This window comes from Eptesicus fuscus, chromosome 13 (genome assembly GCF_027574615.1).
Source record: "Eptesicus fuscus isolate TK198812 chromosome 13, DD_ASM_mEF_20220401, whole genome shotgun sequence".
Lineage (NCBI taxonomy): Eukaryota > Metazoa > Chordata > Mammalia > Chiroptera > Vespertilionidae > Eptesicus > Eptesicus fuscus.
Window position 1 is genome coordinate 80,520,235 of NC_072485.1, and position 25,468 is coordinate 80,545,702.

The following is a 25,468-nucleotide window of genomic DNA, read 5'->3' on the forward strand; positions in this document are numbered from 1 at the left end:
ACGTCAGCGGCGACCTGCCCGGCCAGCTTCCCAGGGAGGGGGCTCCTGAGCCAGGTCTTGGAGGGTGGGGGGGATGCGCTGTGACCTGGAAGAACCTGTGGTTTGGAGAGAAGGAGCTCTCGGTCAGAGTTTGGGGGACGGGAGTCGGGGGCCAGGGTGAAGATGAGGTGCGGACAGCAGCCACGCGAGGTGTGCAGGGCCGTGAAGAAGCCTGGGGCCCGGCCTTGCTCTGGGAAGGACAGGGTGCCGGGGGAGGGAGTGTAGTACAGCCGGGGCGCCATCGGCTACGAGATTCAGAAAGTTACCTGTTCCTTCACCAAGCGCTTGCTAAGCGCCCGTGTGCACCGGTGACAGCGAGGTTGGTGGGCCCGGCCCAGGACCTGAGCTCGTCTTCGTCTTCATCTTCATCTTCGCGCTGGGCACTGGAGATCGCTCAGCCCAGGCAGCGGTCACCCGGGGCCATTTCTGGCTTCGACCTGCGGCTGGACAAGCCCAGCTCCCCCGCTCGCTCCCAGGGTGGCCGTCACCGGGCGGTGGCCCCTACCACCGAGCCGCCAGTCACCCGGCCCTGCGCCCAGCACCCGCTCCCCGTCTGCCTCCCCACTCTGCAGTCCCCAGGCCTGGATTCTGCTCGCCACCTCCCCACTTACCCGCTGGTGACCCCAGGCTCTATCCTAGCCTCTAGCCTTGCTGCTCCTCAATTTTCTTCTCTGAATGAGGCATCGCAGCCATCCCAGGGCTAGTGTGACAGTCCGTGAGGCTCCAGGAGGAAGTCTGTGTGCTGTGAGCGCTTCAGCGACAACACGGCTCACCGTTATTAGGTTGTTGTCAACCACGGTGGTGCCACCCTCGGCCCTGCTTGGGCCTGCGCGGGGTTGGGGGGCAGGAGGACCTCATCTCCACCCTCCAAGATCCCCAGGGTCCCCTGGGCCTGGGGATACCTGAGGGGGCCCCCAGAGAACCCCAGTCCCTGAATACCTGGTCCACCTGGCTCCCAGACCATGGCCCCAGGGATGCCCTGGTGCCCCAGGGAGCTGTCCATGAACGGTGGCCTGTGGCCTGTGGGCAGGCTGGCTGTGCACACCTGCTGGGCACGCCTGTCGGGCACACCTGCCGGGCACACCAGCCCTCACCAGGACGTCCGTCCGAGCAGCTTCTCAGGCCCAAGCCCTAAGCACCGCGCTCCCTCACCCCCACCTGACTGACCCTTTCCATCCCGCACTGCAGAGGCGGGCCCCTCCCCAGAGCACAGGGTCCGGGTGCAGGAGCGGCGGGTGGACCCCCGCGCAGACTCTGGGGGAGCAGGGAGCGAGGCCCCCAGTCCGGGAAGAAGCCCAGAGCGGGCGCTCCGGGGAGCGGGCACAGCAGGGACCGAAGCCAGGCGGGATGAAGCCAGCGCGTCCTGAGCTGGGGCGGCGGGACACAGAAGGGTGGGCCTGGGCCGGGGGCCTGGGGAGCTGCTGGCCAGGGGGGTGCCTCCTGCTTCAGCCTCAGTGCTCCCCGGCACTGACACAGGGCCCCGCTTCCCTGTACTCCGCCAAGAGGCCCAGCCAACGCCCGCTCACCCTTCGTCCGGGGCTTAACCCTCCTGTCCCCCGAACCCCACCTTTCCCAAGGAGGTCCCCTTGCTCCCTGCTCCCTCGGGCCTCTCCTGGCAGCTCTCAGCTCCGTCTGTGATCACATGTGACTGGTGGGCTCCATTTCCCACCCACTGGACGACGCGTTAGCCTGGCTGAGAGCAGGTGTGGCCGGCACGTTCTCCGCCCCCCACCCCCCACCCCCCGTAGCACAGAGAACAGTGGCCAAGACTGGACCTGGCAGAGCCCGTGTTCTGTTGGCGTCCAGCTCTCCCAGCACCTGAGGCACAGCCAGGACCCCTTGGTCCCTTCGTGTCCCCAGCATCTGCCGTAGGCCCGTGTGTGGCAAGAGCAGCGGTGCCAGCTGCTCCCAACTGGAACTGCCCAGAGACGATGTCCCGGGCCCTGGGCAGGGCAGGGCAGGGCAGGGCGTGGTCCGGGGCGTGGAGGGGAGGGTGATGGGGAGTGAGGCGGGCGAGGTCCAACCCGGGCCTGGGCAGAGCAGGACTGCCCCTCCCCCCCCCGGGGCCAGGGTTCCAGCCAGCCCCCTCCCTGGCAGGACAGAGACTTGTCTCTGATGGGCCTCCTCTCCTTTAGGAGCCTCCTTCTCCCCACAAATGACATCACCGCCCCCCCAACTCCCATCTCTGCCAGCCCCGGGGCTGCCCCTCGCTCGCTCCTCCCCCCTCACCCGCTCGCTCCCTGGCCACGATGCCCCGCAGAGCTGCCGCTTTCTCTGGGGACTGGCTGTCCCGCACCTGCGACACTTCCACGTTCAGGGAGGCAGCGTGAACCGTGTGCAGGGGCAGTCCGGGCAGAGGGGTGGGGTGAGCGGCTCCGGGCAGAGGGTGGTGGAGATGGAAGCAGAGGGGAGGCCGGAGGTGCAAGCCTGATCAGGAAGAAGTTGGGAGGACAAAAGAGGGCCCATGCCCAAGATGTTGGGGAGCCACAGGGCAGGGTCCCCGAGACTGCCCAGCAGGGAGGAGGGAAGGGCAGGGCTGAGGAAGGGGGGGTGGAAGATGCTTGGAGGTTCTGAGACTGGAGCCTCAGAGACGTCCACTGGATTGGGCCTCCAGTGACACCCCACCCATCACTGAGCCTCTTCTGACCCCTGCAGACCTGTTTATCAGGGCTCAGGGACCCCGCCCCCCACCACCACCACCACCTTGGGCTCTTCCCACCCAGGTTCCTGACCAGACAGGGAGGGTGGGGTGCGCGGCCCGCAGAAAGGAGGGGGCTTCTCCCAGCACAGTCTGCAGGCGGCAGCCCAGCGGCTGGGTGGCCGGGTCACCTGCTCAGCTCCTGGCTCCTTCCCCCACCCCCGGTCCTCTCTGTCCTTCCCCGGCAGCTCCTTCACCTCAGATGGCTGAAGCCACTGAACATGGGGGCAAGGGGTCTGCAGATGGGGTGTCCTGAGCCCGGGCTCTCCCTCCTCGAGTCCCTGCTGGCCCAGAGCCGCGGCCCAGGGCTGGGGCTGGGTGGGGTCACTCAAGGCCCCTCACCTGCTGGCACAGGTGCAGCCAGGCCTGGCGGGTTCTCAGCTAAGGGCACTGCTGAGACTGGGCGGAGAGGAGGCACAGGGGAGGGGGAGGGGGAGAGGGAGAGGGTGCCAATGGGATGTGGGGGGGTGTTGCCCAGCAACCACCAAGCTGCTCGCTGCCTAGGAGGGATTCTTAAAGAGCTGAGCAGAAAGGCTGGGCCTTGGAGGGGCTGAGGCAGGGCCTTGCATACCAATGGCTGCTACTGCCTGCCTCCTCTCCCCTCCCTCTCCTCCTCCTCCCCCTCCTCACAGCAGAGCCCAGATGGGAGGTCAGGAAGACAGAGGAGGAGCACCCAGCCCTGGGGGGACACGAGGCAGTCAGGGCAGGAGCCAGGCTGGGGCCTGGAAGGGGGTAGGATGGCCGTCCTGAGCCTACAGAGCTGGGGTGCCCCGGGCGCCCAGACCCCAGGGCCAGGGAAGGGCAGGAGCTGGGACTCCTCCCCACCTCACCTGGCCCTGCTGACGGGCTTCTCCCACTGAAGGGTTAACCTGCTCTGCCTCTTCCCGGCTGAGTGACCTCGAAAGAGCCCCCTGGCCCCCCCGCCGGCCCCCAAGTCTTTGGTCCTGAGAGTCCCTGTCAGGTGCGGGAGCCATCAGCGGGCAGGCGGCCGAGGAGGCGGGCAGGCCAGGCTGTGGGTGGGCAGTTTCCGAGGAAGTCCCCTCCTGGGGTCTCCTGAACTCCCTGGGCAGCCAGGGTTTGCCCCTTCTCTGTCCCGGAGAGAAGGTGAGTGTTTGTCTCCGTGCAGCAGTCACGTTCCCACAGGAGTGATCCTGTCCCCCGAGGGCCTCCGTGTCCCATCTGTGCTCGAGGGTCGGGGCTAGGTCAAGGGCGCCTCCGGGGTCCAGGGAGGAGCCGCTGGATTTCTGCATCAGGAAGCTGCCCCCGGCCCCCTGCAGGGGTGGAGGGAGGGGACAGGGGGGCGCTCACACACCAAGTGCTCCTTCCATTGACCGGATTGGGCCGCACGCAGAAGCCGGTCCCGGTCTCCCACGCTTCTCTAATTGGTCCCCGTGGGTGCAGCACTGCCTCTCTCCCTGGCCCTCTGTCACCCCTTGGCCACCACGACCCCCAGCCCCTGCCCAGGCCCACCCCCCGCAATTCCCTCCCCCGCAGCTCTGAGAGGGTGTTTCTAAAGTGCAAGCCCCACCCTGCTGCTCCCGCACCTGCCGCGGCTCCCTGAGGCCATGGGCGAGGGCTCCCGGCTCCCTGCCCTCAACTGGACCACACTCCCCTCTGCAGAGCCCCTCCGCTGCAGCTCACCCTCCCTGACCCACAGCTCATGCACCCTCCAGACATGGCAGCCAGACTGGCCCAAATCAATGTCTGCTGAGTGGATGAATGGCACGGAGAGCAGTTCCTCAGTGCCGGACCGTGTTGGCCTCGGGGTACAAGAATGACCAAAGAAGACTAGGCCCTCTCCCAGGCTGTCATGCCGGGAGCACATCAGCAAACAAATCTGAGGATGAGATCATTCCGGACCATGGTGCGGGCTCCAACAGAAAATACAGTGTGGTCAGAGGGACCGGAGGCATTCAGCCGGGTGGTCAAGAGGGGCCACTCGGACGAGGTGACCTTTCATTGAGGCCTGAAGGGTAAGAGGGAGCCTGTTTGGGAAAAGCTGCAGGGAGAGTGTGTCAGGCAGAGGAAGCAGCATGTGCAAAGGCCCTGGGGCATGAAAGAGCAAGACCTATTGGAGGACGAGAAAGAAGGCCAGGAAACTGGGGGGAGCGGAGTGTGGGATGTAGCCAGGCATTCATGGAGGGGAATATGGATTTTATTCTAATGTAATCGGAAGCTATTTGAGATTTTTAAGCAGGGAAGTGACATGACTTAATTTATATTTTAAAGCGATCATCTGAACAACCACTTTGGAGAGCAATTTGGCAAAAACTAGAGAAGTAAAAGATGTGCATATCCCACCGCCCAGCAGTCCCACTCCCAGGTGTACGCCCGACGGAACTCCCGGCACGTGTGTGCACGGGGCTTGTGCACGATGCCACTGCAGCTGCGTGTGCAAGACACAAAACCGCACACCGGCCTGTTGGCCTGCGGGAGGGCGGATGGAGGGTGTGGGAGGCCCCGGCCTGGAGTATTACCCGGCAGTGCAAACAGACCAGCTAGAGCAGCAGGGCCACCCCCCCAGCATGGCGGGGCCTGCGGCCGCCCCCAGGAACTCCGCTTTCTATGAAATGGAGACGTGCAGGACCCACTAATATCAGACACAGCAGAACCGTCAAGAACATGCAACCTGAATGCAGGGTGGGGGTTCCTCTGGGGGGCGGCGCTTCAACTCTTCTGTGATGGTGTATTTGTTGGGCTGGTGGTAGGTCAAGGGGCCGTGTGTGTGTGTGTGTGTGTGTGTGTGTGTGTGTGTGTGAAGTCAATAGAAAAGGTTGCTGAGAGGATGAAGATGAGGATGAGGGTGAGGGTGAGGGTGAGGGTGAGGGTGAGGGTGAGGGTGAGGGTGAGGGTGAGGGTGAGGATGAGGATGAGGATGAGGGTGAGGATGAGGATGAGGGTGAGGATGAGGGTGAGGATGAGGATGAGGATGAGGATGAGGGTGAGGATGAGGATGAGGGTGAGGATGAGTGAGGGTGAGGATGAGTGAGGGTGAGGATGAGGGTGAGGGTGAGTGAGGATGAGTGAGGGTGAGGATGAGGATGAGGATGAGGGTGAGGATGAGGATGAGGGTGAGGGTGAGGGTGAGGGTGAGGGTGAGGGTGAGGGTAAGGATGAGGATGAGGATGAGTGAGGGTGAGGGTGAGGATGAGAATGAGTGAGGGTGAGGATGAGGGTGAGGATGAGAATGAGGATGAGTGAGGATGAGGATGAGGGTGAGGGTGAGGATGGGGGTGAGGGTGAGGGTGAGGGTGAGGATTAGGATGAGGATGGGGATGAGGATGAGTGAGGGTGAGGATGAGGGTGAGGATGAGGATGAGGGTGAGGATGAGTGAGGGTGAGGATGAGGATGAGGATGAGGATGAGTGAGGATGAGGATGAGGGTGAGGATGAGGGTGAGGATGAGGGTGAGGATGAGGGTGAGGATGAGGATGAGTGAGGGTGAGGATGAGGGTGAGGATGAGGGTGAGTGAGGGTGAGGATGAGGATGAGGGTGAGGATGAGGATGAGATTGAGGATGAGGGTGAGGATGAGGGTGAGGATGAGGATGAGGGTGAGGATGAGGGTGAGGATGAGAATGAGGATGAGTGAGGATGAGGATGAGGGTGAGGATGAGTGAGGATGGGGGTGAGGATGAGGGTGAGGATGAGAATGAGTGAGGATGAGGGTGAGGATGAGGATGAGGGTGAGGGTGAGGATGAGTGAGGGTGAGGATGAGGGTGAGGGTGAGGATGAGGATGAGGATGAGGATGAGTGAGGATGAGGGTGAGGATGAGGGTGAGGGTGAGGATGAGTGAGGGTGAGGATGAGTGAGGGTGAGGATGAGGGTGAGGATGAGGGTGAGGATGAGTGAGGGTGAGGGGCAGAGGAACGGCCCAGGGGAGAGGAGACGGTCAGTGGGCCTCGAGGGGAAGTGAGGAGTGGAGGCCCGGCCTGCCTGGCTGTTAGGGGGAACTCTTTCCTCCTCCAAACCCATGGTTTGTTTTCTGTTCAATCAGCTCCTGGTTTTAAAATGAAGCTCAGAGAAGGCACGGAGCTGCCTGGGGTCACCCAGCCGGCTGGGGGCGGGAGAACCTGTGCCTTGTCCTTGGGGGTAGTTGGCATTGTCCAGCGGGACTGATCAGAGGCGTCACGCCCACACCGACCGGAGCGGACCAGGGGCCTTTTCCGGCCCCCCCCTCAGGACAGTTCCCTCAGCCATCCCTCCCTTGGGCTCCAGCCCCTCATTCCTGCGTAGACAGAGACTGCACCCGGCTGGCTGGGGCCCAAGCCATCTCCTGGTAATTGGGTTTCAGGGATGCTCCTGCTCATGGTTATGCTAATGGTGGGACGCTGAGTGCCGGCCCCCGGCTCCTGGGGGAGGGGAGGCCCGGCAGCGCTGCGGCCGCAGTGGTCCCTTGGAAGTCGGACTCCCTGACTCACACTCTGGCTCCCCCACTTCCCAGCCCCGCTGCATGACCTTGGGCAAGTCACTCAACCTCTCTGAGCCTCTATTTCCTCATCTGTGAAGTGGGGAAATAACATCACCCTCACTGGCTCTCAGGGGAGGGAACCGTGAAATGAGAGGATCCACCTAAAAGGCCTGGCCCGGTGCCTGGCGCAGAGAACTGGCTTGATAAACGTGTTATTAACTATGTTTTGTTTTTATTTAAAGTCTAAAAGGTCCTGCAGGAAAGTGAACGGGGCTAGTGGAGTCTGAGTGGTGAGCGAACGGTACCCCCTTTTCTTCTGCTTTTTGTTTACGTGTGTTACGTTTATGTAGATTACCCGTGAGTCTCTGGCATAACCAAATATACCAGCCAGTGGGAGGTGACTGGGACGGGGCTGGGAGAGGGGGTGTTGAGGGGCTTGGGGGTCGGAGAGTGTGGGGGCCAGCTTGGGGGCCACTGGCTGGGAGGTTGGGTCTCTAGGGGCCGAGTCCAAGGCACCCAGGCAGGAGGGGACAGAGGAGAGGCCCAGGCCCACAGGAACCAGGCTTTGAGCTGAAATGGCTGCCGGGGTGGCTTTTGTAGGGAGAGGCCTGGGGTGGGAGGCCTGGGCAAACCCGGGAGGGCGCTGCAGAGGTGAAGGGGGGGGGGCGCTCGGGCAGGATTGAAGGTTCAGGGGAGGCAGAGGAGGCAGGGCCTGGCACAGGGCCAGTGAGAGGGGCATCCTGGAGGTGGGGGTGGGGGTGGGTACAGCTCCCGACAGCTTTGAGGATCGCAGGGCTTTGCTCAGAGCAGAGGGGGTGAGGGGCTCAGTCCCGGAGGCAAACAAGCCCAGTCTGGCTGAGCAGGGTGCTTCGTGTCCCGGGTTCCAGGGTCAGACCCGCGGGCTTCGAATCCTGTCTCCACCACCCTAACCTGTGTGGCCTCGGGCCAGGCACTCATTGAGCCTCAGTTTCCCCTTCTGTCGAATGGAGCTGCACATTCAGCAGAGTCCCCCTGGCTCTCCCTGGGGCGCTGGTGACCGAACCTCAGTGGGAAGCTGCTCTTGTTACGGGACCCCATTGCCACCGTTTTACAGGCATTTTCCATGTTACCATCTGTGCCCCAGGACGTCCGTTAACTACCTCCCCACCCCGCAGACGAGGAGACGGAGGCCCCAGGAGGCAGAGCGACTGGCTCAGATTCAAGTTCACAGCCGGGGCTTCAGGACCGGCTGGCCGAGCACAGACACTGGCCCCGCCCGCTAAGCACTGTGGCCTTGGGCAAGTCACGGGCCTCTCTGGGCCTCAGTTTCCCCATCTGTAATAGGACGTGTTCAGATGATCAGCAGCGGTGCCGGGTGAAAGCCTGTGGTCGGTGCCCACAAATGTGAGCCCCTTGTCCCCCCCCGCCCCGTGAGCGCCCCCAAACCTGGGAAATGTCCAGTAACCCTCACACTTTCACGGCAGCCCCACCTCAGAGGACAGTGACCTTGGCCTGAGGGGCAGAGCTTGTCAAACAGGGTAACTGCTCGCAGCTTGAGATGCCTTTGAAGTCTCTCGTTTTATCTTCAGAAATTCAGCACATTTTACATGTTATTCACTCGAAGGGGCACTTCTCACCTAAAACATGTTTTAAACGACTCACCCTCCATAACACCACTGGCCTGGGGGGTGGGGGGCAACGCACTGATTTCCCAAGAACAAAGCCCACTCCCCTAAACCTGCCTGCGGAGCTGGGGCTGCCAGCCGGCAATCAATCATCACCTCGTAGGTCCCAGCCACTGTGCCAGGCTCTGGGGAACAGGGGGGCAGTGGGGCCCAGCCCGGGGGGAGGCAGGCCAGAACGGGCAGCTGCAGTCAGGACACATAGGCAGTGGGGGTGCCAAAGAGGCTCCCCCTCAGGGAGGTTTGGGAAGGGATCCCCTGGACAGTGCAGTAGCTAGCGGGTCCCCCTCCCGCCCCCATTGCCCTTTGACCTTCTTTCCTACTCGCCCCCTCCTGGATGGACCTCAAACCCACCAGGCCCACTCCTGCCCCAGGGCCTTTGCACAGGCTGCTCCCTCCAGGCAGGAGGTCCCTTGATCCTTCTAGATCAGCCCCACCGCTCTCCTCTCCCTGTGACTCCCTCCACAGCCTCTGGTGCCGACTGATTCTCTTTCAGTTTATTCTTCTTCTGTTGTTGCCCAACCCCCCTGGCCGGTGAGCGTGGTGCTGCAGGGCCTTGCCCGCTGTGTCCCAGAGCCTGGCTCGGTGGGGACTGGATGCCTACCGGTCAAATGACAGGACGCTGAGATCTGGCCTCGCAAAGGAGGACGGAGGACAGCGGCCCGGCCTGCGGGGGCGGAGGGACAGCCCCCAGCTCCCGGAGGCTGGCTGGCGGCCTCTCCGCCTGTGAGGCCCGGACAAGGTGTTAGGAGCAGCGGCCGGGGCACGTGTCAGCTGCGGCCCCAGAAGCACGCAGAGGGACTGTGTGGGCTCAGAGTCACTCTGTCACCGCTGCCCCCGCACGCCGGCTCTCCGGGCCCAGCGACCGGCTCAGCGCTTTCTCCAGGTCACTGAGTCCCCGCTCTGGCAGCAGCCCCCCCACGCGTCCCTGCCTCCCTGGGCGCTCCCCCACCCGGGGCTGGAGGACTTAGTTCCCATCAGAGAAAGGCTCCTAGCCGCCTCCTGCCACTGCCCTGGGGCCAGCCCTGTGGCCTGCACACCCCACCCAGGTCCTGCCTCTGCGCGGCCCGTGGGTGAGAGCCGGGCTTCGGAGCCAGGCAGCCCGTGCAGCCTCGCTGAGCGACTCTGGGCACAGCCCACGTACAACCTGTTTGGTTTGTTCAGTGAATTGTCAGCGGCACCTGCTGTGCACCGGGCTCTGTGCTGGGAGCTGGGGACACCCTGTGGGCGGGACACACGGGGCTACGGGAGGCACTCACCTGGGAGGGGAAGATGCTGGACACAGTGATTCACAACCCCTGGGAGGGCGTAGCCAGGGAGACGCGCTCGACCCTGGTAGCTGATGTGCTCCTCCAGGCTGACTCCCAGGCTGGGCGATGGTGAGGGTGTCTTCCGGGCAGAGGCAGCAGCCCGTGCAAAGGCCCTGGGGCAGGAGGAATGGGGCAAGTCTGAGGACCCGGATTGTGGCTGAGGGAGAGGTGGAGGGGCGCGGGAAGCAATGAGGGGTGAGTCCGCAGGGCACAGGCTTGGGGAATGCCAGGGACCAGTTCTCTATCCTGAGAGCCGAGGGGCTGTGAGAGGAGGAGCCGCGGGTAAAACAGGAGAATCGCAATCCGCTGTGAGAAGGTCACGCTCCGTGGACCGGCTCCCTCGTCTGTAAACGGGCGGTAACGCGTCTCCCGCACGGGGTGTGAGTTCGGAGCTGCCCTGGCCTCCGCCCCGCTCCCCTGCCACTGCGGGCCCTTTTTCCTAAAACAACATTAAAGTCAGATTTGATTCCTTTATTGGCATAAAGACAGACATCTGAACATTGTATGTTAAAACATCTTCTTCAACCTTAAAGCTCACTTTTTTCTTAAAAGAAATGACAACATCTGCGTGGCTCCCTGACAGTGTTGTGGGCCCAAGACACACGCCTGGGCCCTCAACCTGGGGGCTCTTCCTCTAAGGGGGTGCTGGGCGGGGGGGGGCAACCGGGAGAGAAAGAGGGGCCTCCCTCCGCCGCTCACTCCGCCTCTTCCCACCCCGGTTCCTGCAGCCCCTCCCATCCCCCCGGCGGAGGAGTCGGGCCCAGCTGACCAGGCCCCTCTTCCTGAACGGGAGGTGCCCTGACCGTCCGGCCCTGGCAGTGCCCCTGCCCTGGCCATGCCCCCTCCCCCCCCCACATGCCTTTCCTTCTCTGGAGGCGCAGCCTCCCTCCAGCCTCGGCTCACAGCCACCTCCTCCGTGAAGCCCGCCGGGCTTCGGGCTGCCCCATGCTTCCCCCTCCTCCCAGGGACAGTGTCCGGTTCATCTCTGTGCCGGGCGGCACCGGGCACATGGTTGGCACCAATTAAAGTGTTTTGTGTGGGGAGAGAAGTGGCCCCGGGGTCTGCCTTGCCCCCGGGTGTCCTCTGTCTCCCTTTCACGGGGCAGTGGCCACCGGCCAGCCCTGAGCTAGGTCAGGAGCACTGCCTGGGCAGCGACACCACCTGCCCACAGGGACGGCAAGCGCTGGGGTGGGGAGGGGCTGGGTCCCGCCCCCCCGCCCCCAGAGGAGGCGCAGGGCCTGAGGGCATGGAGGAAGCAGGGGTGAAATGGGGTTGGGGGGTCACTGCATGAGGAGCAGTGTGGAGCAGGGAAGGGCAGCAGAGCGTGTGGAGATGGGGAGTGAGCGCCCCCGGCCCCCAGCCCCTGCCCCGGTGGGCCACCATCAGGGGACAGAGGATTTGGTAGTGACGGGCGAGAGGGGTGAGGACTCATTGCCACCCCAAGGTCACAGGCCCAGCGCCGAGCTTGGAGCCGGTTACTCAAGGCCAGTGGAGCGCAGCGCAGGCACGTCCAGGTCCACGGGCAGGGGACACGCGGGCCTGGACCACCGGCGCTGTGGGGCGGTGGCGGGGGGGGGGGGGAGGGCGCCGACTGGCAGACTCCGCTGGCAGTTTCCAGACCTGGCACCCCAGCCCCCAGGGTGCCCCCTCTGTCCCAGGAGCCTACACCCCCTGCAGAGCCAGCTAAGCCTCATCCCCCTCCCTGGGCCCCAGGTGAGGCCTGGCCCAGCTCCCAGCCCGCCCGGAGCTCACAGAGCCCTGCTTTGCTGGGGCAGGTTTGGGTCCCTTGGGCAGAGCCAGGTCGGGAGCCCCGGCTTAGGCTGGAATCCAGGGCTCATCCCCACCCCCCTCGCGGCTCAGCCATCACCGGGCTCCGTGAGACGTGTCAGGAGCCCTTTCAGGCTCAGGGAGGGGACGGGGGCGAAGAAAATGGGGGCCGACAACCAGCTGTCCTGTTCCAGCCCCTCCCCACTCCCCACTCCCCCCGTGAGCCCCGTTTCCTCGCCTGAGAAATGGCTGATCCCCCGTTGTTATTGGAGCCGAAACCCAACTGCGGGGAGCGTGAAGGGCGGCAGCAGGAGGGGCAGGAGCTGGAGGCGCAAGGCCTCGTCCGGAGGGCGAGGAGGGAGAGCCAGCCCTGGCCTGGGACCACCTGCTTCGGGTGGGGGGCCGGGGGGCACACCCCAGGGTGCCTGTTGGTGTCTTGGGCACTGTGCCCCCTTTGTCAGCATCCTCCCCAAACCCCCAGGCCATTGGCCGCGGGGATCTGGCCCAGCCGAGCACCTCGGTCAGCCTATGGGCGTTCCGGGTGGCCAGGCGGCCAGGCACCTGGGAGAGAGCCAGACCCGGGCCGGGGGAGAGCAGGGGAGGGCCGCAGGTCGCTGCCCGTGGACTGCCGAGTGTGGCGGGCTGGGCGAGGGCCCTGCGGACCAGCCTCCGAGGACACCTGCTGAGCTGGGGGCAGGCCGGTGGCCAGTCCTCTGTGCAGCCCAAGTTGGCCCCAGGGTCGGCCCCACCTGACTTTCCCACCTGCGGCAGGTAATGCCCCCGGGCGGGCCTCCCCGGCCCCCGGACACGCCCGGCCGGGTGGGCACCTGGCAGTCACCCCAGTTCCCTCTCCTGGGCAGGGTCACCCAAGTGGGGTTGGCATTGCCTTCTGACAGAGGCCTGCAGAGCGGCAGGTCGGTGCCCCCTCCCCTCCTGCCCCTTCAAGGCTCCCTGCCAACCCATTTGGCACGGAGCCCTCCCTCGGAGCAGAGCCAGCTCATTTGCAGCCGGTGTTAATTAAGAGAGAGAGGTGATGGGGGAGGTGGGAAGGGCCGGGAGGGCAGCTTCCGACAGCCGCCCGGACTGCCCTGAGGACCTAGGGCGCTGGGAGCTGGGCCCCCTGAGCCCGAGATGCCCCCGCTGGCTCTGGGACAGGGCTGCCCGATGCCCAGCCCCCCAGCTCTGCACTCAGACCTGCGGGGTGGGGGCGGGCCTACTGTGCGCTCTGCCTGGTGTGGAGGCCGCCCTGTGACAGGCCCTCGGGCAGTCTGCCTCGGGGTCAGCCCGCTTTACGGCGTGGCTCTGGAGTCAGACAGACCCACTTCCAGTCCTGCTACCTCCGTGTGCAGCTCAACCCTGCGGCCTGGCTTCCCTGTCTATGAAACGGGGACAGCAGCTCCTTCCTGGGGCTTCCTGAGTGAACAGGCCCTCCGTGTGCAAACAGCCGCCTCTGCCACTGAGAGCGCCTTCCTGGGGCAGAGGCCACATCCAGGCCTTTGGGGGCCCAGCCCCTCGGCCGCCCGCCTGTCTGCCGGGGGGCCTGTCTGCCTGGGGTCCCCCGCAGCCCCCCTCCTGCTCTCCCTAGGAGCCGCTCCAGCTGCTCGCCGCCTCCCGAGCTCCCCGTGGCCCGCTAGCCCTGCTCTGGGAGCGCCCGTCCTCCCCGCCGCTCCATCTTAATTAGCTGCTTGTATTAATCTGGCAAGTAACGTGGCAACTTGCAGCCCCGGGTTTTCAGGCTGTGAATTAATTATTCCCCGAGCGACGGGCTGTCAGCTCCAGAGACCAGCCACTCGGAGCCGCCGCCACCACTTAGCCGCGTCCGCAGCTTCCGCGTGGCACCGCCTGCGCCGGCCAGCTCCCGCCGGCTCTGCTGCGTGTCCCCTCACACTGAGGGAGGCAGGGGGTGCCCGGCCGGTGCAGGAGCTGAGGGCTGCCTGGGAGCCAGGGCTCCTGCGGCCAGGGGCGGGGGCAGGCCTCCCACCGGCAGCACCTGGGCCAGGGCACTGCCCTGACTCGCACCAGCCACGGCACAGGCGCTGTGTGGCCGGAGCTGGAGCCCTGCTGGGGGTGGGGGGTGCTGGCCTGAACAGCCTGACGTCGGCGGAGGCTGCCTGCTTCCCTTTGCCCCCATCAGCCTGCGGAGGGGGGAGGGGCGGCCAGCCGGGCAGAGCGAGGTGGACCGGGCGGCTGGCAGTCCAGCTCTGGTCGAGGGAGGGGCCCGGGTGGGAGCTCCCTTGCTTCATATCAACCCTGGAAGGTGGCCGATTCTCCCTGGGGAAACTGAGGCACAGAGGACCGTGGCTCGAGTCACCCATCTACTGACCCCGGCTTTGGGTCCAGGCCCAGTGCTCCGGGCCCTTCCATCACCCTCCATCTCATGTTCTCCCCCCACACTCATCACCACCCCGGCTGCAACCACAGTGTCCCAGTGGCTTCCGGCCTGAGACCCTCAGGAGCCCTTTTGTCCACATCGCTACCCCAGCCCAGCACAGATGAGCCTCCAGAGAGGGCGAATGAATGAGTGAGTGAATGAGTGAGTGAGTGAATTAATGGGTGAGTGAATGAGTGAGTGAATGAGTGAATGAGTGAGTGAGTGAATGAATGAGTGAGTGAATGAATGAGTGAGTGAGTGAATGAGTGAGTGAATGAGTAAGTGAATGAGTGAGTGAATGAATGAGTGAGTGAATGAGTGAGTGAGTGAATTAATGAGTGAATTAATGGGTGAGTGAATGAGTGAATGAGTGAGTGAGTGAGTGAATTAATGGGTGAGTGAGTGAGTGAGTGAGTGAATTAATGGGTGAGTGAGTGAATGAGTGAACGAATGAGTGAACGAACACAGTGGACACTCGTGGCCGCAGGTTGTCTGCCACTCTAGACCCCACGTGCAGGGTCTCCCGGGGTGAGCCGGCAGGACCCTGGCGGCTCCGCGGCCCTCCCTCACCGCCATACAAATCCAGGCCCACAAGACGGGGGGAGAGGAGTCCCAGCCCCTTCACCTCCCCCTCACCTGCCTCCCTCGGAGGAGACTGTGCCCAGAGTCTGAAGGCCCAGCTGGCAGCCCCGTCTCCACCCTCCACACAGCCCGCCCACCTGCCCGCCCCACCTGCCCGCCCCACCTGCCCAACCCACCTGCCCGCCCCACCTGCCCAACCCACCAGCCCGCCCCACCAGCCCGCCCCACCTGCCCAACCCACCAGCCCGCCCCACCTGCCCAACCCACCTGCCCAACCCACCTGCCCAACCCACCTGACGGCTTTTTCTCTCTCTTGCAGCCAACAGCTCCCTGCTCGGAGGTGGTGGCGGTGAGTGACCCTTGACCCTTCCTGTGATCTGAGGGTGTGTGGGTGGGGGAACAAGGGGGTGGGGGAGATGCCACTCTCTCCTCAGCTGCTTCTCTCCCCGGGGCCCCAGGGCCTAGCTGCAGCCTTCCCATCACCCCACAGTGCCCCCACGTCTCCATCGGCCCCCCTTTCCTGCCCGCCGGCCCCCCCCCGCCCCCCCGCCTTGTCTGCCTGCCATCGCTTAGACAAAGCCAGATGCCGGAGGCAGGCCTGGTCCCTCACTGCTGGGCGGCCTGGGCAGGTCCCCACCCTCCCAACAGCGGCCTCTGGCCTGTGGCTGGGAGGAGGGGGGCAGGTGAGGTTGGAAAGGGCCAGGGACCGGCGGGCCGCAGGGGCGGTGGGAGAGCCCGGCCCTGCCTTTGACCCTGACGTGCCCCCGGCGTGCCCTTTGGCCTCAGTTTCCCAGCGGGGAGGGAAAATTACCGTCTGTGCTCTGCTCCGAAACCTTGAAAGGGGACTCCGCAGCCAGGCCGAGGTCTCGGAGAGCCAGGGGGAGCCTGCCCACTGCGGGTCGGTCCTCGAGAGAGGCTGTTCACGCGGGTGAACGCCCACGAGGAGGCGGGTCCCGGCAGGGCCAGGTGGGCGGGGCCCGAGGTCAGGGTGGGCTTCACAGCCAGGCCAAGGTCAGCAGGTGCCACGGGGCAGGCCCTTGCCCCAGGGCCCGACTCCCCAGCCAGCTGTGCCCGCTGCCCCAGCCCCTGGGCGCGCTGGCTGGCTGCGGCTGTCTGCGCCGGCAGGATGATTGGCGAGGCCGGGGGCAGGGGTTAATGCGCCGCGGGATAAATCCGGGGGCTGTGTTTATGGCAGCGTGGCGGGCCCGGGCCAGGCTTTAAAAGGGGGGAGTAAAAGGGGCAGGAAGGTCAGGAATGAATAAGAGCAGCGCTGAGAGCTGTCCGTGCCAGCCGGGATGCGGGGGGCTGTTTGTGGCTGGAGATGTTTTCCCTCCCTCCCTCCCTCCCCACTTCTCCTCCAGCTATGGCGCGGTGGAGGTCACAGCCACCCTGAGGCCCCACAGAACGAGGGGGCTTCGCTGGAGGCGGGGCCGCAGACAGGACCCTGGACCCTCCTCCGAAGCCGGTCCTTTCGGAGGACCCTGAGGCCCTGCTCCGCCCACAGCCACCCTCCCTGTCTGTTCATTCCTCACCCAATGACTGAGCGCCTACTGTGTGCTGGGCCCTGACCTGGGTGCCGGGACAGACCCACTGGGCACCAGAGGGGCCTGGTCCCTGCCCTCCAGAGCTCACCGTCTAGATGAGAGCACCCACCATTACACAGGGTGGTCGGGGGACACTCACAGGCACGGTGGGGACTCGGCCAGGAGCAGCTGTCCAGCTTGGGGATCAGGGCGGCTTCTGGAAGGAGGTGGGGCCTGCGGGTAGGAGAGAGCCGGAGAAGAGCAGTGGGAAGGGTGTCCTGGGCAAAGGCACCAGCGGGTGAACCCTGAAATGAGGGAGACATGGGGGTTGGGGGAAGCTCAGAAGATGGGACACGTCAGAGCCCAGCCGGGAGGAGGGGAGGAGGGAGGGGGAGGGGAGAGGGGGACGGGAGACCACCTGAAGGGCTGGAGTTTTAGCCACTCCGTGTCCAAAGACAAGGATCACAACAAGGTGTGGGCCTTCTAAATCCTCGGTCAGGTCACACCCCTCTTCGGCTCAGAACTCTGACAGGGCTCTCCCCTCCCTCAGAGCCGTGGTCCCAGCTCCCCAGGCACCGCTCAGACTCCCCGCCACACTGCCCGGCCGGTCCCCACTCTGCGCGGCCACACTGGCCTTCCTGCACTGGCCTGGCCCGCTCCTGCCCCAGGGCCTTTGCACTGGCTGAGCCCTCTGCCCAGACTGCTCCTCCTCAGAAAGCCACGCAGCTGCTCCCTTCCCCTCTTACACGCCTCACACCCACCTCTCCGAGGCCCGCCCTCACCCGTAAGTGAAATTGTAGCTGCCCTGCCCCACCCTGCCCTGCCCTGCCTCCCAGCTCCTCACACTGCTCCAGGTTTTCTTTTCCTCAGGCACCTCTCCCTCACCGGCCAGACAACCTCCTGTTTATGGTCTGTCTGCCCGAGAGCAAAAGCTCGGAGGCACGACTATCTCCAGCGCGGAGCGGGCTCTGCCCAAGAGCAGGTGTCCACTAAGTGGCCGTGAGCAAATGAATGATCCGCAGTGAAGGCAGGGACGGCCTGAGCTGCCGACGAGGCCGGGGGAGCCACTGAGGTTTCGGGCCCAGCAGGGTGTGGCTCATATACGGCCTGGTGACCTCACTCTGGGAGGTCAAAGGGCACCTGCTCTGGCCAGCCTAAGGAGGGAGGCATCTTGGGGTCCCTCTAACTCGCCTTCCTGCGTCACTGAGGGTGGGGGGAGGCTGCAGCAGCCCCCAGAGCGGCTGACTGACGCCGAGATGGATGGGGTGAGCGGGCCCGGGAGGAAGTGGGACCGGAGTCCAGCCTTTTAACGCCGGCGGAGATTTATGGAGCCGCCCAAGGACTCGCTGGGGCTGTCACTCCGCTAATGTGATTGGAACAGGTGGAGGCGGTAGGGAGGGGACCAGGGTAGGGGTGAGGCTGGGGCTGGGGGAGGCCTGATGCCCGCCTGGGGCTGGAAGGGAGAGGGCCCCCTGTCCCGGGACATCTCTGCCTTCACGTCTGTCCCCTGTGCCCTCACCACCCCTGGTCTGGTCAGGTCCATCCGCCTTACCCACCAGGGAGGAGCAGCCCGGGGCTGGGGGCCGGGGACCCTACCCGACTCCGCCCAGATGGACCCCAGCCTCCCCATGGGGTCCCCTGAAGTTCCCACCATGAGGGGTTCAGGCCTCTACCCACCCCCAACTCTCCTGTTACCACCCTTTTATCTACCCACCCACCCATCCATCTCCCATCACCACCCACCCACCTGCCCAGCCGTCCGGGCATTTAACAAGCACGAGTTCCTTCGGCCGCCCCGGCCACCGTTTCGAAGGGCCCAGCCCACGCCGCTCCCCTCACCGGCTCTGCCTTCCCCGCAGCACTCACCCCCGAATGGACTCCGCCTTATGTTTGTTCTCATTGTCTGTGTCCCCACTGGAAGGAACTTTCCCAGGAGCAGCGTTCTGGGGATCTTGTGGGGCGGTCAGTGGCACGCTCTGTGCTGGGCCCTGCCCTCGGAGGTGGGACCCAGGTCTCACGCCCCGGGTGCCCGGCCAGTCCTGCAGAGAGGGACAGCGGCGATGAGCCAGCGGGCCCGGGGCAGCCGTCAGCCCGAAGGGGCCTCAGGGGACGGGGCCTGGCCTGGGGCAGCCGTCAGCCCGAAGGGGCCTCTGAGGGGACGGGGTCTGGCCTGGGGCAGCCGTCAGCCCGAAGGGGCCTCTGAGGGGACGGGGCCTGGCCTGGGGCAGCCATCAGCCCGAAGGGGCCTCTGAGGGGACGGGGCCTGGCCTGGGGCAGCCGTCAGCCCGAAGGGGCCTCTGAGGGGACGGGGCCTGGCCTGCGGAGCTGGGGTGCAGCAGCCCAGTGTCCACTGCTGGACGCGGTGGGTCCAAGTGGAGAGGATGCAGCCTCTGGGGCAGGGAGCCTGCGGGGCACCCCAACCTCAGGGAAAGCCCCCAGGGGGTGCTGGGGCCAAAAGACTCCCCCGGAGGGTCCAGGCTCCTGGGCCTCCCCCACCAGGCCCGGGGGCTACGCCAGGTGCAGCTTCGACACCGGGTGGTTCCGGAACCGGAACAGCGAGTCTTGGGAAGCCCCTACTCCCCCTTCCTTCCCAGGGCCCTTTCGGAGTGTGTGTTTGGGGGAGGGGAGTCCGCACTCGTCTGCCCTCGGAAACCCATTGGGCCCTAAAGGCTGAATAGGAGCTCCACAGGCCAGAGCGCCACCAGGTGGAGGGCCACGTCCTGGGCAGCCCCCCAGCCTCCCAGCCAATCCCTTCGCCTGGAGACTGTGGGCCCACGCCCGCCCTCCCTCCTCCCTCCTCCCTCCTCCCTCCTCCCTCCTCCCTCCTCCCTCCTCCCTCCTCCCTCCTCCCTCCTCCCTCCTCCCTCCTCCCTCCTCCCTCCTCCCTCCGGAGAGCCTTTTACTGTCTCGATAAAAAAAATATTTTTAAACACTCTCTCATTGTATGGTAAGCAGGGAGGCGGGCCCTAAATCAGGATGGGGATCGACAGGGCCCTGACGCGTGTCTCTCCTGTTTATTAGGACTGAAATGTTTGCTTGGCGATAAGGAGCCGGCTTTCTCGCCGAGATTTGTGCGCGCTTTTTCAATTACCCCTCGTCTTTCTCTGCCACTTTTGCACTAAAGGGATAATAAATGTATCGGAGCGTTTCAATTATTCATCTAAATCATGACTGCGCCTGCCATGGCCGAGCCTTAGTGACAGATTAATTCAGGGCGCCTTCCTCTGCTGGCGTGGCCGCCATCTCCGCACCGCCTGGCAGTGCCCCCACGGCTGGCCGGGGGCTGGGCTGCGGTTGGTGGGTCCCTGGCAGGGCAGGTGGGCAGAGCGGGATGGAGCCCCCACCCATTCCCCCCACACACACTCCCCTTCCTTCGGGGGCCCGCGGCCCACCACACCTGCAGGAGCCAGCGCTCGCGCCCTCCCGCCCGCTCAGCTCTGTGCAGCTCCCACGCCCACGTGGCAGGTCCCCGCGTGTGTTCCATGTGCCCAGGCATGTCACAGACCAGAGAAGCCAGGGTGGCCCGGGCCTTGGCACCTGCCGCTGCTGTGCCTGAGGCCTCCCCTGCCCCCACCCCAACCTTCCTCCTAGTCATCTGTCACGCCAGCCTCAGCCCCTCCCCGCCTGAGGCCTGCGTGCTCAGGCCCTGTCCCTCGTGGCCGGCATCTGCCCCCTTAACCATCAGACTCCATTTGTGTGGTTGTTTAGGTACCACCTGCTCCCCGTCAGACCACCCCCCCGAGGGGCACGCAAGCACCTGTCTGTCCACCTCCTGGCGGAGAGTAGGTGCTCCGTGCGGACCTGTGTGTGGGTGGCTGTGCCCAGGCCCCCGACCCACCCAGCCCAGGTACCTGTGTGCCGTGTGCCCAAATCCCTCCCCACCACGGCACTCCCTCGCCACCTGGGCCCACCCTCTCTCCGCACACAGGGGCCAGGCACGCATGATCCCGGGGGAGGTGTGCCTTCCTCCCCTCCGTCTCCACCCGTCCCTCCCACCTCCCGCCCTTCCGCACTTGGTCTCTCTCTGCCTCCAGGGCTCTGCCTGCCCCTGCTCTCTGCTCCCTCGCTGGAGTCTGTCTCCCTCTCACTTGCTTTCTCTCCGACACGGCCCGCTCCCATTTCTCATTCTCTCTTGCTCCCTCTTCTTTCTCTCTCTCCTGCCCTCCTCTGTTCATAGACAGTCAGGCCCAGGAGGAATGGCGAGGCCTCCATGTATTCTGCCCGGTGCGCCTGCCACCCCAGCACCCTGCCTGGCAGCACTATCTCCCACGGCCCGGTGCCACCCACCCGCAGCTGCTTCCCAGGCGGGCGCTCTGACTAGCTGAGCCGGGCACAGGGGGCACGCCAGGGGCTGGGCTCAGAGGAACCAACTTACTAAGCACCACTGCATGCCAGGCTCGGGGCAGGGCACGGCCGGCCCCTCTGACCTAGAGTGGGCTGGGCTGGGCTGGGCTGGGCTGCAGGGAAGGGCACCTGGGATGAGGGAACAGCAAAGGGCCCAGAGGACCCTCAGACCGTGCCCCTTCCCTGCTCAAAACTTCTCGCCTCGATGGGATCCATCCCAGGTTCCTGCCCTGCCCCCGGCCCCAGCCGGCCTTCTGCCTGGACCGCCTTCTCTGACCTTCCAGAAGCCAGTTCTTGCCTCTCTCATCGGTTCAGGTCTCCCTCTTTGGAGAGGCTTTCCCAAGCACAAAACAGCACCCCCGCCCCGCACCTCCCTCCCCTCGCCACTGTTTTCACAGGTGATTTGGGAGCTGTGCTTGCCCTCCTCCCACAGGGCGTTACCCTGGGCCCCTCCCACTGCTGGGTGCCCATGGGAGCCACGTGGGAGGGCGGCGGGAGCCACGTGGGAGGGCGGCGGGAGCCACGTGGGAGCCACGGGGGAGGGCCAGTACGCATCTCAGGTGGAGGCTGGAGGGAGCCTCATCCTCACTCTGAGTTGAGGATTTTATTTCATGGGCTCCTGGGAGCAAGGGGGACACTGCCCTCCCCAAGTAAAGGCCCCGCCTCCCTGCGTGAATGCCAGGGCCTTGCTGAGCCCCTCCCTGCAGAATCTCTCGTGCCCTCACCTTGATGCTATGGGCTCTACACTCGCTTCCCGATTTGCAGATGAGGAAACCGAGGCACCGAGTCCCCTGAGGGGACCTGTGCTCCCCACCCCCACTCGGCAGCTGGCCCTCGCTGGGTAGGAGGACCGAGGGGACTCTGTCCCCAGAGGGGGCTCAGCCCAGGCTGGTGGGCCCCGCCCTCCCCCAGCAGGCAGCTGCCGGGGGATTTTTAATAACGGGAGTGATTTTTGCATGATGAATGAGGCGCTGCCGTTGTGTACATAATGAAGCCCTAATGTTTTCAAATCCCCATTTAAGGAGCTGATCTCACCCCATAATGAATTTCAGATCACATCACGGCGCTGTCGTCCATCCATCTCCTCCCCGGGGCGCCCACCCGCCGTGGCAGCATGAGGGTGGGGCCTGGCGCGTATGAGCTCTGCACCCCCCCTGGACAATGGGCCGGGCCCAGGCCCAGCACAGAGCCGGGGCTGGTGTGGGTGTTTTGTTGTTTGTTTTTTTGTTTTGTTTTAATCTTTATTGTTGAGAGTATTACAGATGTCCCCCTTCTCCCCCCACTGCCCCCTCCACCTGCTTCCCAACTGGCCCAGGCCTTCACCACCCTACTGTCCGTGTCCCTAGGTGAGATCTTCGGTTAATCTCTTCCCACACTCCCCCCTTCCCGCTGACATTCCCCAGTCTGCTTCCTGTGTCCATGCCTCTGATTCTGTTTTATTCACCAGTTTATTTTGTTCCTTAGACTTCTTGTTTACTTTTATATTCAATTGTTGATAGATACGTATTTGTTGCCGTTTTATTGTTCATATTTTTTTTATCTCTTCTTCTTCTTAAATAATACCCTTCAACATTTTGGTGGTGATTTTGGTTTGGCGGTGATGAACTCCTTTAGCTTTTTCTTATCTGTGAAGCTCTTTATCTGACCTTCGATTCTGAATGATAGCTTTGCTGGGTAGAGTAATCTTGGTTGTAGGTCCTTGCTATTCATCACTTTGAATATTTCTTGCCACTCCCTCTGGCCTGCAGAGTTTCTGTTGAGAAGTCAGCTGACAGTCATATGGGTGCTCCCTTGTAGGGAACTAACTGTTTTTCTCTTGCTGCTTTTAATATTCTTTGTCTTTAGCCCTTGGCATTTTAATCATGTTTCTTGGTGTGGTCCTCTTTGGGCTCCTCTTGTTTGGGGCTCTCTGTACTTCCTGGACTCATAAGTCTATTTCTTTCACCAGGTAGGGGAAGTTTCCTGTCATTATTTCTTCAAATAGGTTTTCAATATCTTGCTCGCTCTCATCTCCTTCTGGCACCCCCATAATGCAAATGTTGGTACGCTTGAAGTTGTCCCAGAGGTTCCTTACACAACCTTCATATTTTTGGATTTTTTTTCTCTTTTAATTGGGTGTTTTTTGCTTCCTCATATTCCACATTGTTGATCTGATTCTCGGACTCCTCTACTCTACTATTGAATCCCTCTAAATTACCCTTTATTTCAGTCAGTGTGTGCTTAATTCCTGACTCTGACCTTCTCACTAAGATCCTTGAAAGTCTCATGAAGCTGTCCATGGGGTGCACTGGCTCCAGTGAGGTGCAAGGTCAGCCACTGCCGGGGGCCACCCTGCAGGAGCTGTTTGTGTTGGGCTTGGAGGTGCCCAGGTGAGGCCCAGCTGTGAAGCAAGGCAAGCTCGTGTTACTGCAGGATCTTGGGCCCTTTATTGTAGGTTTGGGGCATGCTGAGCCAGCTGCATCTTGTTTAAGAGATTTTAGCAAAGTCTGAAACCTGAGTCAGGACAGGCCTTTTATATGCAAAAGCTGCTGCAAACAGCTTGGGTGGAGCTGCAAATGGATGGGCCAGGGTCTCAGGGAATCACCAGAGCAGAACAAACAGAAATGGCTGCCAGTCAGCCCTGCAACTGGGGAGGTTCCAGCATAGGAACAATGACCCCTGCGAGCACCTCCACCGGGGACAAAGCCTCCGAGTTCTTGCCCTGATGCCCAACAATCCGGTTCCTCCTCGTATGTGTCTGGGTCCCCCAGAGCCTCACCCTGGCGCTGGAGCTCAGAGGAAGCAGAACCTTGTAAGTTCAGTTTGTGTGCCGGCTCTTTAAAAGGAACAGCTGGGCTCCAGCAGCCTCTGTGTCACTCAGCCCCAATCCCCGCTGGTTTTTAAAGCCCATCGTTATGGGGACTTCTCTTCCCAGCTCTGGGAGCCTGGGCTGGGGGCCTGGCGTGGAGCTGGGACCCCTTGCAGAGACGATCTCCCTCCCGATTAAAAACATGCCACAGGTGGGTGCTGGCCCAGCCCGTTCCGTGCCTCCACCACTCCCACTAGTGTCCACCTGCTTTCTGCTTTACTGCTCTAGTTGTAGGACTTCCATTCAGCCAGCTTTCAGGCGGTTCTGGATGATGGTTGTTCTGTTGTATTTTAGTTGTAATTTTGATGTGGTTGTGGGAGGCGGCGAGTACTGGCATTTACCTACGCCACCATCTTGGTTCTCCCTGGTGTGGGTTTGTTGGACGAATGAGTGACCAGGAGGGCGTGGGCAGAAGCACAAATCCGTTCTGGCACTGAGGCATGACGTGGGGTTGTGGCCCCCAAGGCTCAGTCGGGGCTGGGAGGGAAAGAGAGATGGAGCGTGCAGGGTGGGGCCAGGAGAGAAGGGCGCAGGGCCCGTGGGTGAGTCATTTATCCAGGCTTTATGGCTGGGCCTGCCTCTGCAGGGTTAGGGGTCTGGGGGTGCAGCAGCTCAGGCTTCTGCCCTTGACCCAGCTGGTACCCTCGCAGGGACTCAGTTTCCACATCTGCCCAGCACTGGCATTTGGTGTTCATATAGGTGGCTAGGGCCTGGCCAGCACCAAGGTGGCCGGAGTGGGCTCCCCTTAGACTGGGCACCCCTATGCCCGGGTGGGGAGTGGTCTCTAGGGCCCAGACCCAGGTGCCTGCCTGGGCTCTTGAGGCACAGCCTTCCCCCAGCCCCTCAGGCCTCAAGCTCACTCCAGGGCTTTCTCCAAGCCCCAGCCGCTCACCCTGTCCCTCGGGTGAAAGAGGCCTCAGAGCGTGAACGGCACAGTAGTCTCCTGTTTACAGAGTCTGTGACGGGGCCTCAGTGTCCCCATCTGTAAAATGGGATGACAGTGTGATAAAGTGCAGGGCACTCTGGTGCATTCTCTCACTGAACACTCAGGCCAACCCTGGAGGGAGGTGCTGTCACTGACCTTTTGCAGTTGAGGCAACTGAGGCACGGAGATGCAGTGATGCAGCAAGGGTGGAGGAGCTGGGGGAGGGACTTGGGTCTCACTGGGCTGGGTCAGCCCTGCCCTCACAGCCCCAGCGAGCTCCATTCAGAGACACAGAGATATCCCCCCGAGGGTGCTCCCCAGGCCCGGCCTCTCCCTTCCTGCCCTGGGCAGAGCAGGGCGGCTGAGGGCCACACAGGCAGGGACACACCCCCATGGCCATGGCGGGAGCGTGGCTTTGCCTCCAGGACTTCGGTCCCTGCTCCTGCTGGACGGGCTTCGGGCCTCAGACCCTGAGCAGCTGGCCTCTGACGGGAGACCTTGGACAAGTTGCTAAATGACTCTGGCCTTCAGTCCCTCCCCCGCAGGCCGCCACTCAGTGTATCTCAGTCCTCCCACAACTCTCTGGGGCCAGTTCTGAGGCTCAGAGAGGTTAAGTGACTTGCCCAAAGCCACCAGCAAGCTTGTGGGCAGGATTTCTGGGAAGAGAAACCCCAGAATGGACGTGCAGTGGCCAGACCCACCAGACAGTGGAGGGCGACTGGGGGAGGGGGGGAGGTGGAGGGGTAGGCCCAGGGCCGGTCAGGGTCTCCTGCCCTCTGATGGGGCACAGCTGCCCCGTCTCCCCCAGGCCAAGGCCTCCTCTAGTTCCTGTAAATAATTAATTAGCCCCTGCTTGCTTGTTTGTTTAGCGTGAGGAATGCTCTCCCACTGAGATGCATTTATTGCTGAATAAATTTAAATATCTAATCTTTCCTTCATGAATATTACAGCACCCTAAATAGCGGCCAACAGATCCTAAGCACCTTGG

The 25,468-nt window shown here is 63.3% G+C and overlaps 1 protein-coding gene and 1 long non-coding RNA gene across 5 annotated transcripts in view; one reads left to right on the plus strand and one right to left on the minus strand.

Moving 5' to 3' along the window:
• The window catches only part of MACROD1 (mono-ADP ribosylhydrolase 1), a 128,590-nt gene that overhangs the window by 98,869 nt on the left and 4,253 nt on the right, over positions 1 to 25,468 (plus strand). For 3 of the 4 annotated variants that reach the window (XM_054725837.1, XM_054725840.1, XM_054725839.1), the window contains exon 4: positions 15,160 to 15,189. The exons of the other annotated variant lie outside the window; for it this stretch is intronic. In XM_054725837.1, the coding sequence (XP_054581812.1) occupies positions 15,160 to 15,189 (30 nt within the window). The remainder of the gene's footprint in view (positions 1 to 15,159; positions 15,190 to 25,468) is intronic. 4 annotated transcript variants of the gene reach the window in all.
• LOC129151350 (uncharacterized) lies at positions 10,153 to 18,256 on the minus strand. The gene is made up of 3 exons (XR_008558033.1): positions 18,230 to 18,256; positions 16,524 to 16,597; positions 10,153 to 10,233 (listed from the first exon to the last, which is right to left on the minus strand). It is a non-coding gene; the product is annotated as an uncharacterized LOC129151350 (long non-coding RNA).